The sequence below is a fragment of the Poecilia latipinna genome, unplaced genomic scaffold (genome assembly GCF_001443285.1).
Source record: "Poecilia latipinna isolate Pla-1442-1.1 unplaced genomic scaffold, P_latipinna-1.0 Scaffold355, whole genome shotgun sequence".
Lineage (NCBI taxonomy): Eukaryota > Metazoa > Chordata > Actinopteri > Cyprinodontiformes > Poeciliidae > Poecilia > Poecilia latipinna.
Genome location: NW_015112971.1, coordinates 132,046 through 148,779, shown reverse-complemented (window position 1 = coordinate 148,779; position 16,734 = coordinate 132,046). Strand labels below are relative to the sequence as shown.

The window sequence follows — 16,734 nt, the reverse complement described above, 5'->3', positions numbered from 1 at the left end:
TTTTTTTTTTTTTTTTTCATCCAGACGGCTTCCCACGCCCCCCCTGCAATGGCATGGCGCCCCCCCTAGGGGGCGCGCCCCACAGTTTGGGAACCTCTGCCCTACAGGGTAAAGTCAGATATAATTAAGATTAGGGTGGGGGATGAAGTGGAAACAGAAGAATAAGGTGGAAAAATCTTGAATGATTCTGTTATCTAAAGGTTTGGAGCTTCTTTGGTTAATGTTTACAACTATCCTTTGTGTACATCTGCTTTGACTCAGAAATAAAACACTTCCGAAGGTGCTATGATTAAATTTCACAGTTGGGAAGTTTCCCATCAAGGCCTGCAGGTAAATCTTTTATTGTTTGTATTACAGCCATGAGTTGCATTTTATCAATCTTCAATGACGATACAATAGGTTGCAAAACAGCTTTAACTTTTTTAAAGTACCTGCTGTGATCAGAGTGAGGCATTTAAAGTCTTATAAATTGACCTTTTCTATCGTTACACAGCATGCGATTGCCAGGGCTATGATAAACACTTGCCAATTATTGCATTTATGGGTGGCCTTCATTTCACACTGAGCAGGATAGAAGTAAAGACAGTGACAGCGAGGGGAAGGCCATTTAAAAACCACAGGAACACAGTGATAGTCATTTTGTTAGGGTTACAGAGCACTTCACGCTTCATCGGACACAGAGACATCCACTTAGACAGGACATTAGGAGGCACAGTTTTCATTACTCACTTTCAGCACCAAGCCCGTTTGGATTCCTCATCTCAGCCCCCCCACCCCTCCAAAAAAAAGTTTAAGTACCCATTTACGAGGAGTCGCTTGGCACGGAGAGCTTCAACTCTTTATCGATCCATTTTTCTGGTGAACAACAGACCAAGAGTGGAGAGCTACGGGGAAATCTGAGAGACAGGCACACAAACCTCTCATGTCCCATAGACAAATCACTCTTTACCGTTTTGCGTGGTTTGAACATTTAGTGTTCGATCTCTCGCTCTCTCTTTGTGTGTAAGGATATCGCATCCTGATACACACGTTGGGACTGTTTAGAACTGTGAATACAGAAAGAGAAAGAGAGACAAGCACAAGTGGGTTGGATGATAGTTGACTGGGTTGCTGTTTTTTTCCTTCAACATCAAGCAGGCACTTCTTAGTTGTAATCAGCTTTCAGATTGACCAGTAGGAGTCATTGTCAACTTAATATATCCAGTTACACTTAAATGTGTCCTTATGATACACTGGGATGCTTGGGATTACTCTTATGTTGGACAATTTTCTTACATTCAACCTTGACAACTAATAATTTAAGATCCAACTGCAAAGGCTAACCAACAGGATCAATTAAACCAAGCATAGGCTTCCCCAAGCACCCCTTGTAGGAACAGCAATAATGGCAGTCGTTATTGTCACAGTTTAATTCAGACACTCTGGTGAAAATGGTTTCAGAGATGAGTCATGACAAGAGAGACTATTTAAGGTCTGTTGAAATGCTAGGGGCCAGTGATGGACTGAACTGCCCTATCCATCTCTGCTCCGTCTTGACAAACGCACATAAGGGGCCTCACACGGGTTGCAGAGATAAGATACAGCACGAGCTTCCCTCAGCAGAGCACTACTCTGTTTTCTCAGAACTGCTTGAGAAAAAAAACAGAGTCATTTCTTTAAAAGTGGCAGCCATCTTAGATTTTCTGAAAAGAAAAAGGGCTGGTCCTCACATACTGGCAATTTTTTTTTAAATTATGCTAAAAAGGTGAAATGGGCTTTTTTCACAAATGTGACCAACATATGTCTTTGTTTATTTTCTGTTTTATCTTATGACCTCCTAAACAAAAAGTCTCTCCAATTTTGGACAAATAATTTTTTTCAACTGATATTAGACTAAATTGATTATCTTGTCATCAATACTGCATTACAAATCAACTATAGGTAGATTCCACTTCATCTCAATAATCCTGCACTCTTTCCGTCATCAGAAAAAAAAAATAAAAATAATGGGGAGAGACTGTCTATGACTTTTAACTGTCTCGCCGGGAACCCAAAAATCTGACATTTTTTTTCTCTCTTCTGTGTGGAAGATGTTACAGAGGAAAAAGGAACTTGGCCACCAGTAAGGTGCTTAAAATGAAGCTGGAGGAGATGTAAAGATTTAAATTTCATCTAAAAACTGTTTTTATGTTTATGGAGACAACTTCTGAACAGAGCGAGAGACTTCAGCAGATTTTGTTAAGGCTGATCATATTGCAGCAAAAGTGCTCTGTTCTATCCATTTTTTTTTCACAATGGTTGCTTTAGAGATTTATGGATGTTGGTAGCCATTTACATACCTAAAAGTTAAGGAAATAGATCTACCTTTTATGTTAAATAAAACATATGGCAGGTCAACATTTTACAAAACTGGATGGAGGACATCGGCCATAAAACTCTGTCTGGTACATTACTATAAAGCACTGGTTGCAACTTGAAGATTCATGACTTCATTCACTTTGCAGTTGGGGTTCTCATCTTACGAAACATATCTGCGTCATTTAAATTTTTTGGTTTAAGATGAAACAAAAATCTCTTGTTTCTCCTCTCATGGATAATTTTTTCTATAAACTCAGGAGTAATTTCACTCACTTTGTAAGACAGAATGTTGGCCACATTTGCTTCGATTTCTTAAACCCACTGATATTTGACCTTAGTTAAGAAGACCTATCCAGAAATCTCTACCGTTTGGTAGTTTTACTTTTGAACACGAGCCACAGATTTGTGAGACGAATTTGTAGCGCACTGCTGAGGACTCTGGTCAGTTCTGCAAAACACTAAACTCTTGTCAGAACAGGAAGGAATCCATATTCTGTGACACAAGGTTTTCTTTCTTTTTCCACAGTGAAGAAGTCTAAATAACAAATGATGATTTATCTAAATCCAACTAAATCTGATGTTAGGGGACCAGGTAAGGAGCACCTATATTATGATAGACAAGCATCGTATACAGAGCAAAGTAGCAGCTCCACCCCCTGTTGTAATAGGGAGGAGAGCCTCTTTTTACCTTAGGCATCGGCCCAGACTTGTGAGAGCACATGACTGAGTTGATCACGCACACTGCAGTACGTATGCACAGAGTGGAGTGACAGACTTTTTTGTTTTGTTCCTCAGTCTCGATCTCTGTCTTCGTGATCCATTGTGTCATAGGTAACTCGATCTGAGTCACAATCGGAGTCAACCTGGTGGAATCAAATGTGGAGTCAAGACAGCAGCATGTTCACAGGCACATCACTCAACTTTAATACCAATGGGGGGAGGGCTGTCTTCCTAAGATTATATTTTGATCAAGTCGAGATGACGAAGTTTTTGGTTTGGCCTGTATCTCGTATTTTCAGGCAGAGACGGGCCTTTACAAGCAACATGTAAGCTTCTTAAATAACTGAGCAAACACAAAGGAAAACAAACTCTGGTGTAATACTCATATTTAAGTGTTGAGAAAGGGATGGGTATCATTAGGATTTTGTTGGCATGAATACTAGAATTATTGCATCTGATAAAGGTCCCTTTAAATCGTTACTGTTTTGAAAATTTTACTGTTTCGAAACAACAGTCAAAACATAATAGGACTTACTTGTCACAATGCTGTGGAAGATACTTTAAAATTTGAGAATAGAACATTTAAGTAATATTGATGATAACTTGTTTGTCAGTAGATGGACGCATTTTATTCCATAGAGCTGATGTTGAAGCAATTACATGACGCACTTCCTATCCTAAAATAATCAGCTATGCAGACCCTACCTGTATGTTACTGTCATTACCCTCTTCCACAGACTACATAGTGTAGCTGTAACTATTAGTGAGCAAATAAAGCCTTGCCTGTCTGTAGACAATAGACTGACGCACCTCAGATGCTTTAGGTCCCTCTTATCACTGGATTAAGACCATTGCACAGTATCCAGAACCTAAATCACATTTGAATGTTGCACTACAATGAGTCCTCATAATTTACATAACTCCTATATACATGGAAGGTTTCTGCACCCGCGCCATCAGTTTTAACCTTGGAAGAGGTGGAATGCTTCATCAGCTCATCAGAACGAAAGGACTTAGATAATGGCTGATTTCTGCATGAACTTCTGGTCAACGTGGAGATGGCCATCCTGCCAATATTTTAAACTGGTTGGGGCTGAGTGATTCTATATTCACAAGTGGAGTCAAAAAATAACTCAGAAAAAAAAAAAAAAAACTTCCTTTGCTCGTCCAGCATTTAGTCTGTCACAATCTGGAGAAGTGTGCACTTCTCCAGAACTGAGAACAAAGCACATATTGATCCCTATGTCAGGAGCCTAAACTCAAAATCCCCAGTGCCAAGAATTCTTCAAACATTTTTTTAGTACCGACAATCCGGTGTGAATGCAATGAGACTAAAGTATCTTTTCCTGTTTCAATTCTCTGATGGCCTGTCTCCACTGGTGTACACTGGCAACAAAATCTGGATAAGTTGCATGTTGCCACAATAAACCAACAAGATCTCACTGCCAAGTTATGTTTGAGTTCAAAACAGCGGATTAAAGCATACTGGGAAGACTGCTGAATTCTCCGAGTTCTGTCTGATTTTTAATGTGTGTGGAAAAGACCTGAGGAAGCCTAATTAATGAATTACAAGGAACACCAGCTATGTTACAAAGAAGGTTGCACATTTGTATTTTGCTAGACTGATAATCATCAATTTTAAAAGGAAAATCTTAAAAATTAAAATTACCATTTTAGGTATCTTTTCAAGATTTCTACATGATTTGAATCCAAATATCAACACAAGGAGAAAGTTTTAAAATACTGCAATGTTCATGTTATTTTGACATTTTTTCAGATTAAAGTCGTTCAAGTTTAACAGAGATAAGTTATCATTGAAATTCCTAATTGTGACATTTCAGAGCTGAAGAACAAGGAACTCAGAGCAGTTTTGTATCGGATCTTGATACCCATCCCAGATAAAAAGCAACGGAAAGCTGAATAATCTGTTGCAGGAGTATTTAGTGTCCATTTTCTCTTGAGTTAATGCGTTGTGGTCAAAAACATTTTACCAACTACTTTTCAAGATCTTAAAGGATTGTTTTCACTTTTGAAGGAACCAACTTGGGATATCTTCATGAGTTTAGTTCATTTCAATTATTCTTTAGGGAAATTAGATAAAAGAAGCACAACAAAGCAGAACAAGGGCATCTCTTAAGGGGACAGGACTAAAAAACTTGGCTTGAAAGTAAAGACAAAAAGAGCAGGGAGTAGCCACCAGTTTCCATTCGTAGCAGCAGCAGCTGAACACAGACCAATGGGTTAGGAAAATGTTATATGAGGGCACAAGAATGTAGGGAAAGTCAAGGTGAAGAAACAGAAAACAAATCTTCGATGTTGTTTGAGAACGTTATTAGGATACTGTCCATCCAATAAGAACGTACGACTGAAAACAGCTTGAATGTTTTGGAGTTTGGTGATCAAAAGAGGAATGTAGAAAGTTATCTTGAATTGATCTCTGCCTTTACGACCAACAAGTTCTCATTCAAAAGCACAACACTTCTTAAAGTGTTTAAATTATTTTTAGCCTGTTTTTATCTTCACCAAACAATAAATATAGTAATTTATTGCTCTGGTGTGAAACATTTTGTAGAGTAGCACTTATAAATAAACAGATGGCTTATTTGGTTTTTCCACTAAATGGTGACAAAGATAACAGGCTGTCAGAAAACGCAATGATTCAAGCTGAGGTTCAGCAGAGATGAACAACATCAGTTTGGGACATCAGTAAATAAAATACAGAGAATTGTTGAAGATGTTAACAGACTGAAGACCGGATGTTTTCGGATATTAAACTTAAATGAAGGAAAAACAGTAAATAGGAGGAAAAATGAAAGTGTTTCTGAAAGCAAAGGAGGGGAAACTGAAAAGGGACATGTTGCACATGTATTCACTGCACTTACCACAAGACACTTTCTGAGGTGCTGATGGGAGAGGCAGTGGCTGGACCCGTCTGCTTGTTTTCTTGGGCCTACGGCTCCAGCCATGTCCCCTCTTCTTCCTCCGCGTCCTTGTAGATGACCCAGGTGCTGGAGAGTAAATATCTGAAAACCCACAGAGCCTGTGTCACTACTTGATTGTAAGAAATGGGAAAAAATGGGACATTTTCGTTAAATGGCTGTTGCCAAAGTTGTTTCTGATTACAATTGCAGCATTAGCAATTGTATACACATTTTCAAAACAGCCTTAAAAACAAAAGTCTATAATATCATGTAGAAATAAGGACACCAGAGAGAGCTTTGAACTCAGTCTGTATGTTGTTGTCATGTGATGAAATGAGATGTAAATACTTTTAGAAGACACTTTATAAATATTAGCATAAGCAGAATGAATAATATCCTACAATAAAAATGACAGGTCAGCAGACTTACCAGTTGTTAACTGTTGTGTGAAGGATGGGAGTGGCATATCTGTCTCTCTGCAGCTATGCTGTAATCCAAACACCAGTTCTGTTTTATCCAATTCAAATCTCTGTCCAATTCGCTCTGGAGACACTGAAAAACAGATTCAAAATTAACTAACCAATAAATGAATGACTAATTCTGAGAGACTATTGCTGACTGATTACCTGTCCTCCTCTTCTTGTGGGACACAAATGGCAGCAGATCATGACGGGTAAGCACTCTTAAAAGTTGCAACAGTGGCTCCAGGTTCCCATCACTGAGATATCCTCTCTTCTCAAGCTCCAGCAACAGCTCAAGGCCACTTCTAAACTTCAAGCCCTCTAAAGGCTGCTGTGATCCGCTGGGCTTTAACCGCCTCCACGCCCTCAGCAGCTGTGGACTTGGAGCTACACCAGCGTCCTCTGAATCGTCTTCAGCAGGTTCAACTGTCCAGCCCGCTGGGTCAAGAGGGTGTTGTGCAGGGTAGGTTTCATTCAAAAGGAAAGAGAGAGCTTCAATGTCAGATTCTGTGAGCTGAGAGCCAACCACTTCAAATATCTCATGGAGAGAGAGCATCCCGTAGTAGTTCAGGCACTCGGTTTCGTCCCAGTGGAGTGAGTCCCTGATGGGGCGCCCTGGGTACTGTACTGCAGCCATGGTCTCGGTTCTACTGTGGTTCCTTCCCACGGTCTCCCTTATCTGAAAAATTTCAACAGGAAAGATACACAAATATTATTTTAAACAATAACATCTTTGGGCTACTCCATGGGTACCAAAAAGCCAAAATTTACTCAAATTATTATTTTTTTTTATTTATAACAATAATAAAGGTGAGTGTCATGCAGTGTTTTGGTAGTTTCCATGGAGCACAATTAGTTGTGGGAGTGGTGACGGTGAGAAACAAAAATAATTTGTGGTGCACAAAGCTTGTGCAATTTTATGTACATTTTTATTTTTGCTGCAGTTTGCCTTACTGTTTTTATCTGCATTATTTGTTTAATTAGCAAATTTTCTAAACACAATTTGCGTCTAGTGACTCAAATTCTGGATTCAGACCACGGTCTTATAATTAAAAACAGAGGAAAAACCCCAAAAACAAACAAAAGACACATGAACAGTAAATGCTGGTTTTAACATGTCAGAGATGGGATAGACCACATGCTGAATTATGAAGGATTAACAACTAACACTAAACTAGCAGCAGATGCTAACAGATCAAGTTATGGGGTCATTTTAATAAATAAAAATTTCATTAACAGTTCATTTATTTCAGGACACTGAATTCAAAAAATAAAACTTGTATATTGGCTCTGGATCACGTGGTTAGATATTTTAAATATTAACCTATCTATTTCAGCTAATCTCAATGCTTACAGCAAATGAAAACCCAAAGTCTTTGCTATCATAAAATCTGAATATTTTCTAAGTATAATAAAAAAAAGTCTTTTGTGCAGACGTGTTGATCAAACGAAAAACATTCTCATGTACTGGACAACATATGCCCCCATTAACTGGTATTAGGTCTGGTGTCTCATCTTACAGTTGACAATACAGCATAGATTCTCTGTAGATTTTAGATCAGGGCAGCTTGGTGGTCAGTCAAGTACCACTGTAATTAAAGCAGGTTGTGTCCTGGATCAAGTTTGTCAGAAGAGAGGAGCTTAAAGTGCTCTATAACTCCTGGTTGATGACTACTCTGACTTTAGACATAATACAACACAGCAGACCAACACCAGTCCGGACTTGGGACCTACATTTAAAAAACAAAACGTACTTCAACATGTCTTAACCACGTTGTCCTCTGTTGCAGGTGTAGCTTAGCATGACAAAATGGCAATTTAACCATGTCACGGATACATCTTCGTGTGGCGAGTCTTGATGTTCTGACTCTAGCTAATGACCACGCCTTGCCAATACTCAACTCTTCAATTGGCTTTTGGTTCCCCTCTCCCGCTATTGCATCATAGGTTTTCCTTCCATCCAGTTTTCCACTTATACCCTTGGATAAAGCACTCTTTGAACACTCAGCTTCATGAGTAATGGCATTCTGTGGGCTATCCTATTTGTGTCAATAGCTGCCTGCTGAACCACTGTCAAGTCAGCAGTCATTCATGATGATGTAGGCAATAACATTTCTGTGTTGAAGCTCCTTTTTCACATTGTCATTATAATATATCCTAGTTTTCTGGAGAATTAAATTGAGGTTTTTCATTCACTGTAAACCATACTCATCGAAACTTACAGAAATAAACATTTGAAAAGCATTTCTGTGTGCAGAATTTTTATTAGCTTTTTAATGGTACTCTAATAATAAGAAGCTCATCTACTTCATAACGGCCTAGCATTAGTCACCGGACAGTACTGCATAGAACTATAGTATATCGAGGTCTGAGGATTTACCTTTTATCGTCAGTAGCTCGACGCTGTTTCGAGACTCGCCAAACAAACGGCCAGCTGTGACTGTTAAACTGTCGCTTTGTTCAGCAGAATGCAGCAAAACGCTAGAAGCCAAATACAAGTTGTCCTTTCTTCTGACGCCCAGCAGCAGCGCTGATTGGTGGAGCCGTGTGGTGGTTTATGTAACCCGTCACGTTTTCTGTTGAAAAAAAAACCCCAACAACAATGCTTTCAAATTTAACAAAAATGTTTCGTATGCTTGAGAGGCAAAGGTTAGACCGACAGGCATTTAGTAGGTTGTTAAATATGCATCGGTCCTTTGCTAGCAGCCGTTTTCTATCGTTTGTGCTAACCGACATCACGTCTATAACATTGCCTGACTCTTGTCATGGAAGCACAGTTTTGCTAAGGAATAAAGAGCGTGCTCTGAAGTATTTGAAAAAGAGTAAGTCTAAACACTTACTCTTTCAGTAAAATAAAATACATAATTCATACTTACAGTTCCTTTGTTATTTCTCCTCTTCCGCTGGAAAATCTAGCAACTTCCACTGACCAACGTCTACGGTGACGACAACACGTCAACGCTGCGAAAACGACCAATCATATCCCTCCGGCTTGACGGATGATGTAAGATCACGTTTTTACGCCACTGATCTGCGGTCAGTTCTTTGTGCGATCTGTGAACTGTGAACAAGGACAACGGGCACCACACAGCTGATCTCATGGGTGTCGCTTAACCTACAAGAATACATATTGTAGAAATACATTCAGATATGCATTTCAAGTTAAAACACACATGAAAAGATGATATTAATACGAACTTGTCTTTATTCTTTGAAGCATCCCGTTTTCAATCAGGTTCATAGTGTGGCCAATAGGTGGCAGTGTGGTGCATCAGAATACCAAGATGTTTTTTTCCCCCTTTCTCGCTGTGGCCACATCACATCCGTGATCCTGAACAGCAACAAAAAGGAGGAGGTTGTCTGATAAAACTTTTTCAGTGAGTACCTATATTTTGTTTTAAGGACTGTATGATGTACAATTTTAAATGTTCTTTAGTCGTCAAGATCGCATATGAGTATCTGTAAAGTGTTTTGATGTTGTGATAAGCTGTCCGCTTGGACTAGAGTTGACGTAAACGTTAGCAAAGAAGCTACATGTTAGTTTCTTGAATTTCCGGTAAAGTTGTGTTTTTAAGCGTATATTTATGGACATCACTTAACAAAGCGACTCTCTAAATAAAAATACCATTGCTAACAATAACAGATTCATGAATATCATGTTTGTTGAGTGATGTGGTATTGACCAGGCCCTTTTTGATTGTAATTTTCCACTGCCCTTCTACTAACAAAGTATTCAGCCGATGTGAGCGAACAACAGTCTTTTCAAATACTTAATGAAGTAAGTTTTCTCTGGTGTAAATTTAAAAGCCTTTGGATTTGAGAGCGATCTATTAATATTGTTTTTAGGCTTTAGCATAGGTGTAGTTGCCTGAAGGACAATTCACCATATGCTTCATTTCTTATGAAGTTTTAACCACCAAATTTATTGTATAGTGGGTTCTAAAAACATGTAAGCTATTTTATTTACATTTGCATATTGCTTTAAATAACTCTTCTCCCTCTAATAAACTTGAGCTGTCCAGGGTTTGTCATGGTCTTCCAAACAAATTTTATAAATAAACTAAAACAATTATTTTATTTCTACACATTTTCTCCCTGTTGGTTCAATTAAAAAAACAACAACAGGTAAAGTAATTTGAATGAGCTAGGGCGGTGGTTCTCACCTTATGTAACAAGTACTGCCAGGATAAATACTAGAAATACACCAATCTGTCAGCCAGATGTAGCAATTTTTTTTATTGATCACCAAGTCAGATATAAAAAAACAAATTATATTTTTCCTATTCGTTAAGTTTGGAGAATATTATTTCCTGGTACTACTGTAATAATTAACATTTGAAAGAACAGATTTGGACTTTCTCACCAAATGTCAAAATCCAATATGGCCGCTTCACTTTTTAAACTTTGCAGTAGCTGTAGTAATGAAGTGTTGCTTTGCATCTGTAGCTAATCCTTATTTCCAATTTATCTTATACCTAATGTGTTGCCAAAACTGGCTTGTAATAAATGTTAACTTCATGATATATTGAATTGCAGTCACCATTGAAGCATATGTGCAATTTCACAATCCCAAAAGTCTCCTTTGACGTAATTCTAGGTTGTCAGTTATATTTCATGTGCTTTGTATTCGTTCTCCACAGGATGTGAGTTATATGGGTTTTGATCCTCTCCCCGATATAGAATTTAGTGTCTGAGATGTGAATACACCTACTGATTTACATGAAAAGGAAAATATTTATCACACCGTATAGCTTCATCACAATATTCAACAAGACCATGTTACACTTGCATGTTTTCCTACTATAGTGCAGCTCTTTGCGAACTTTCTTGATATTTATTCCGTAAATATCAAGCAATATTTTCTGAGTACTTCTAAAGGGAGCCTAAGTACCACCACCCAAAAAACTACCTCTCACTTTAAAAGTCTTTATTGAAGCAATAATAAAGACTATTGTGTCAAGAGGAGGAAGGCTTTTGGTTAGCAGCTGCTTGGTGATCAACTTATTATTGCAAACGTGTTCAATGTTTAGTTCCATTTTTAAATCCTGACATTTTAAATCCCTTGAAATCTCCTTTCAGCAGGAAGTCTTGAGATGTCCTCAGGTGCGCCAAAGGGAGAGAACTGCCTTGTGGACATGGACAGCAAGGCTGGAGATCTGTTTGGTCCAGAGGATGCTCATCCGACTGGAACGGGGGGTAGCGGCGCTGCTGGAGTCCTGGCGAAGTAAGAGCCTTTCACTTTAGATTTTTTCATCCTGAAAATAACAGATTATTTCAATACTATTACATAGGTTGTTATTTTCATCTGTATTTGACCTTGCCTTTACTTTCCAAAGGCTGTGGCTTCCCAAAGGCCTCTCAGTCAGCGTGGCTAAAGAATGGTTTGACCGCCGCAGGATGTCCATTCGACCGTGGGCCAGTTTTGTCGACCAGCGGAAGTTCTCGAAACCTCGAAGCTTCGGAGAGGTCTGCCAGAGGGTGGTGAAGAACGTGGAGGTTTACAACAGCAACTACACCTTCATCTTTCTGGGTCTCATTCTCTACTGCATGTAAGGCCTCAATGAGTTGGATCAGTGTTGGTTTAATCTGAAAAAAAAAATAATGTTCACCTCCTATTCTCATATTAGCAGTTTTATTTCTGTAGTTCTGTGTGACACAAAACACATTTAAAAGCCATGAGATAAGAATTGCTACTTTGAAATCTGAGAGCGATTGACTTACTTGTGCTCCTGATCCTCAGCATCAGCTCGCCCATGCTGCTGATTGCCTTGGCTGTGTTTGCTGGTGCCTTCTACATAATCCATCTCAAGTCTCTGGAGTCCAAGCTGGTTGTTCTTGGTGAGTAAAGTTGGCATAAAATGAAGTTATGTATTTTTTATTTATTTTTTTTACCCGTGTTCCTTGGATGAATTTTATTTCTCAGACTTTCTTGGAAGCGTGTAGTCGTTTTATCATTAAGTACAAGCCCAATCAGTCCTGTACTAGGCAGAACAAACCTGCACGTGCAAAGCGTATCGATTTGTTTTCTTTGTGCTCTCTTGTTCACCAGGTAAAGAGCTCACCGTCCCCCACCAGATGAGCTTAGCTGGAGCCATCTCTCTGCCCGTGTTCTGGTTGGCAGGAGCCGGCGCTGCTGTTTTCTGGGTTTTTGGTAAGTCAAACCACGTCAGTTAGGTTTCGCCACATGTTGCCGATCTGCTAGCATTAGTTTGCTGGCAACTATTGCCAGCAGAATATGTGGTACTGTACCCACTGTACAAGTTTATTCATAGCTTCAGTGGCCGTGCTCACAAAATCTGAGACGTTAAAAGGTTATTCAAAAGAGAAATGCACACTTTTTTTCAGGTGCACCACTCCAAGAATTACAAGAAACTAAAACACTTAAGCAAAACTTGAAACTTTGTTTTAAGTCATGCAGGTAAAGCTGTCGTGCTTTACCTGCATGACAACCAATGCAGACACAAACATCCCTATATTCATACTGTTTTCATCTCAGTTAAATCACAGATTTCCTCCAGGAGATGTACAGTTTTCACTCCATTCAGTCTCCAGGCATGCTATTCTGTCTGCCTAAACACGCAGGGCACCTCAGTGGTTGCTTTGTACAGCCGATGGCACGTTGATGCTGCCAAGCTCTCAAGTTTTCAAAGCAAGTTAATGATGAAAAACTATCAATACACTTTAATCTAAAATAAACGTGCTAAAAACTTGTGCTGCTATTCATCATTTTGCACTAGTGTGGAATAATAATGATGCTTTGGCACAACCTAATTTTCTCTGCTGCACCTCAGGTCCACACTGTTGCAATCTGAAGCCTGGTGTGGGAATAAGGCCTCCCGGCCTACGCTCACAGACAAAGTGTTAAATTTGTTGTGTGAGAATAACTTGACACCCAAATGTGTGATTAATGAGGGCCGTTGAATTTTTATGAAGTTAGCTGAGTTTTTTTTTTTTTTTTTTCCTGCTAATATATTCGGTTTCATGGACTGTTGTTGTTTTATTAAAAAAGCTCGACATATTCTCTGTCCTAAAATACATTTTTGTCTCCTCCCAGGAGCTACGCTGTTTGTGATTGGCTCCCACGCCGCCTTCCGGCAGCTGGAGGGAACGGACTTGGACGAGCTCCTCATGGAGCCCGTGTGACGACCCGGCCGAACTCGAAGCAGCTGCTGATTGACGGTTGGGCGTCTTTATGACCCAGTGATTGCACCAGCCTTCAGGTGTTTGGGGGAGAAACTGCTCTGAAACCTGTTTCCAAGCTATATGTGTGTCTTATATTCCAGGTATTTAACATTATGGCATTTATCAACGCACCTTAGATTGCGTCAAAGAACTGTTGTTACACTCTTCCATGTACATAGCTGGTCATATGCACAAATCATGAATTTCTTAATAATCAATTAAAGCACATTGTGAGATGATGGGCCTTGATCTGCATATTTCTAACCTCTTTTGCCTCTGCTTTGTGTCATGAAGCCTCTTGCTCCTTACTGATGTACTCGCCATCTATAAATAGAGCTTCTGCAATGAACTCTCTGCTGTAGATATTTATAAACTGCTGTTCATGTGTAATTTTCAAAGGTAAAGTGCCATATAAAGCTTTAAAATGCCTGTTTTTATTGAATAAAATGTTAATTTGAGAAAAGCTCCTGGATCATTTTCAGGGTACTGAAGGCCTGCTGTGTTGAGTTTCACCGTTCTCACAGTGTGAATATTTAATCAATCTGCTTTGAACGTTCAGCTAATGAAAGCATGTTTCAGAAATGTACCGTTTGTTTACGTGTGATGGAAATGGTGTGGTTTTTTTTTTTTTTTTTTGTATTGGAATTTTTGGAAGTGCAATAAATCCTCGTTACTGATTGGTCCTTAAACAGCACGGTAGTCTTCTGTTTGTACATGCTTGGCAGCGCTTTGCGTCGAACTTTGCGGCCCTCAGAACCCCGTCTGTACCGTTCGGTTATTATTCCGGTCCGGTCTGAATGCACAGTGGAATAAAACGCCATGAATCCCTGCTCGCCCTCTCTCTCTCTCTCTCTCTCTCTCTCTCTCTCTCTGTCTTTCTGTGCATCTGCGGCGCTGCAAACTGCACCGTTAACAGACAACCTCCCTCCTCCCACCCCCTTCTCGCTCTCGTTTCCCCCCCATTGTTCCCCCCTCTTCATGTGACCCCTGTGACCTGTGCTCTCTGACAGCACAGCCGAAGGACCCCATGCACTGGTTGCCATGGCAATGACCTTGGAGGGCCCCAGCCAGACATTCACCCGTCCACAGGAACACTCGCTTACACACTGCGGCAAAAGCCGAGCGATCGATATTCTATTATACGTCGGGGCGGTGGGAAGGAGGGGGAGCGGGTGGGGAGTCGCACTGCAGTGAGCTCACTGCAGAGACACCAGGGAAATTAGAACAAGGGTGAGAGTGAGAGGGTGTTTGTCAGCGAGAGTGACACAATGTGTGTGTGAAAGGGAGCAGGTTTGGCGGTGGAGCAGTCGCTGAAAGTTTTTGCTTCTCCGATCTTTGCCACAGCTGGCAAAGTATTGAAGTAACCCGTTCTCTCAGGTGATGCAGAATTAAACCATGCATGGCTTCCTGTGCACTAGATGATCTACAGGAGGTTTATTTAAAACAGATGACCTCTGAGAGGCTACAGCCTGAAGGTAGGGGCTTCAGGAATGCAACCTTTTCTTATTCTTGAGCCATGCTGCACCTCCACAATGCTTATTTTTATTGTTTACAATAATACTCAGTAATATCGTCTCTTACTGAAGCTCATATGTTGAAGTCAGGTGAGGCTGACATGTTCAGGTTTTGGTGCATTACCCTGGGCTGCTGCCAACTCTTCCCCTACAGCGATGCATTAAGATCAGAGACACCAGGTGGCTCTTTTATCCTCAGATTCATTTTAGGCCATTTCAGCTACAACCACTGCTACATATCTGCACCAAATCTACATTTATGTCATTAAATAATAATAAAAACTGAGTGGAGGAAGAATTAATGTGAAATATGAATATATAAGGACAACTATACTGCTAAAAGAAATAAAGGGAACATTTCACTTTAATTTTGTGTGTGGCTCCAAATCCAGGCCTCCATTGGTTAATAAATTTGATTTCCATTGATGATTTTTGTGTGATTTTGTTGTCAGCACATTCAACTTTGTACAGAACAAAGTATTCAATGAGAATATTTCATTCATTCAGATCTAGGATGTGTTATTTGAGTGTTCCCTTTATTTTTTTGAGCAGTGTATATTCAAGTAAGGGCGAAATATGTATCAAACGTAACAGAAGAACTTTTTCACTATCTGGTAAAATTTGGAGTTTGATTAAATTGTTTTCCAGGTTTGGAAATGTACTTATGATTATAAAATAGAGTAAAAAACGTTTAAATATCAGGATTTTATCAATCCTACTGCTTCCTACTAATTTTTTTTTTTTTACTGCTTCCACACCTGAAGCGATGTGTAACCTGGTTCACCATGAGCTAACAGTGAATTTAAGTTCATCCATAAATTTATATTAAACTTTTGTGTTTCTGTTTGGAAAACTTCACTCTGGAAACTGGAGGCATTTCGACATGAAAGACGCAGGAAGTCAGTGACACAAAATCAAAGCCAAACACGCAGGTTTAGGTTGTATTAAATGTTCTAGATGTTTTATTGGTGTTGGTTTCATTTATTTGACACACAATATTTCTACAAGTTTTGTATGACTGTATTTTTTTCTTCTTCAATCTCATCCCTTTCTGTGGTCTGGGATGGACCCAGCTGAGACTGCTGGCCCCCTTCGACTGGTCTCCAACATGCAAGTGTGCACAGATCCGAGCCGGACTTATTGGGATCAGGACCTGGGGCCTGTAAGAAGGGCCCCGGGCGCATGGACTCATACTGTCGCCACTCGAACTACATCGCAGCACACTTTCACCACATCATACCTGCACACATGCCTTGATGGGGAACCTGAAGCCTTTTGGTTTGATAAACACAGCCTGACACCCTGCTTCGCTGTTACACTGAAGATTAGCCTCTTGAGAAACCAGCAAAAAAAAAACACAACAAAAAACAGAAAACAAAGAAAATACAAAAAGAGAGACACAGATCCTGACCAAAAGTGTTTATGCTCTTCATGAATGTCTCTCTTGCATTGCTTTTCAACATATTTTCAACATATTTCTTTTTTATTGTCTCATTTAAATTCAGGAATAGAATTATATAGATTTCCTAGAGCACACAGAAAGATTGAGTCGATTTACCAACTTGGGGTGGAGGGGATGTACTGTAATAGTTATTAACA

General features: G+C 39.6%; 2 protein-coding genes and 1 long non-coding RNA gene across 4 annotated transcripts in view; 1 reads left to right on the top strand and 2 right to left on the bottom strand.

Annotated features, from left to right (window-relative positions):
- Positions 1 to 9,524, bottom strand: part of dedd1 (death effector domain-containing 1) — an 18,403-nt gene extending 8,879 nt beyond the window's left edge. The window contains exons 1-5 of the mRNA XM_015036037.1: positions 9,316 to 9,524; positions 8,820 to 9,015; positions 6,605 to 7,118; positions 6,408 to 6,530; positions 5,940 to 6,080 (exon numbers count right to left, since the gene is read on the bottom strand). Coding sequence (XP_014891523.1) covers positions 5,940 to 6,080; positions 6,408 to 6,530; positions 6,605 to 7,076 — 736 coding nt within the window. The 5' untranslated portion in view covers positions 7,077 to 7,118; positions 8,820 to 9,015; positions 9,316 to 9,524. The remainder of the gene's footprint in view (positions 1 to 5,939; positions 6,081 to 6,407; positions 6,531 to 6,604; positions 7,119 to 8,819; positions 9,016 to 9,315) is intronic.
- On the bottom strand, positions 324 to 5,645 carry LOC106949648 (uncharacterized). Its single transcript, XR_001425419.1, has 2 exons — positions 3,026 to 5,645; positions 324 to 1,046 (listed from the first exon to the last, which is right to left on the bottom strand). It is a non-coding gene; the product is annotated as an uncharacterized LOC106949648 (long non-coding RNA).
- Positions 9,525 to 9,654: 130 nt separating the features above from the next.
- On the top strand, positions 9,655 to 14,310 carry rabac1 (Rab acceptor 1 (prenylated)). 2 transcript variants are annotated; one of them, XM_015036039.1, is made up of 6 exons: positions 9,655 to 9,816; positions 11,522 to 11,663; positions 11,776 to 11,988; positions 12,180 to 12,277; positions 12,489 to 12,590; positions 13,494 to 14,310. In XM_015036039.1, the coding sequence occupies exons 2-6, from the start codon at positions 11,533 to 11,535 to the stop codon at positions 13,580 to 13,582; spliced, it is 633 nt and encodes a 210-aa protein (XP_014891525.1). In that variant the 5' UTR covers positions 9,655 to 9,816; positions 11,522 to 11,532; the 3' UTR covers positions 13,583 to 14,310. The 2 variants fall into 2 exon arrangements, with proteins under 2 accessions (XP_014891525.1, XP_014891524.1); XM_015036038.1 differs by having other exon boundaries at positions 9,658 to 9,816; positions 11,519 to 11,663.
- Positions 14,311 to 16,734: the final 2,424 nt, after the last annotated feature.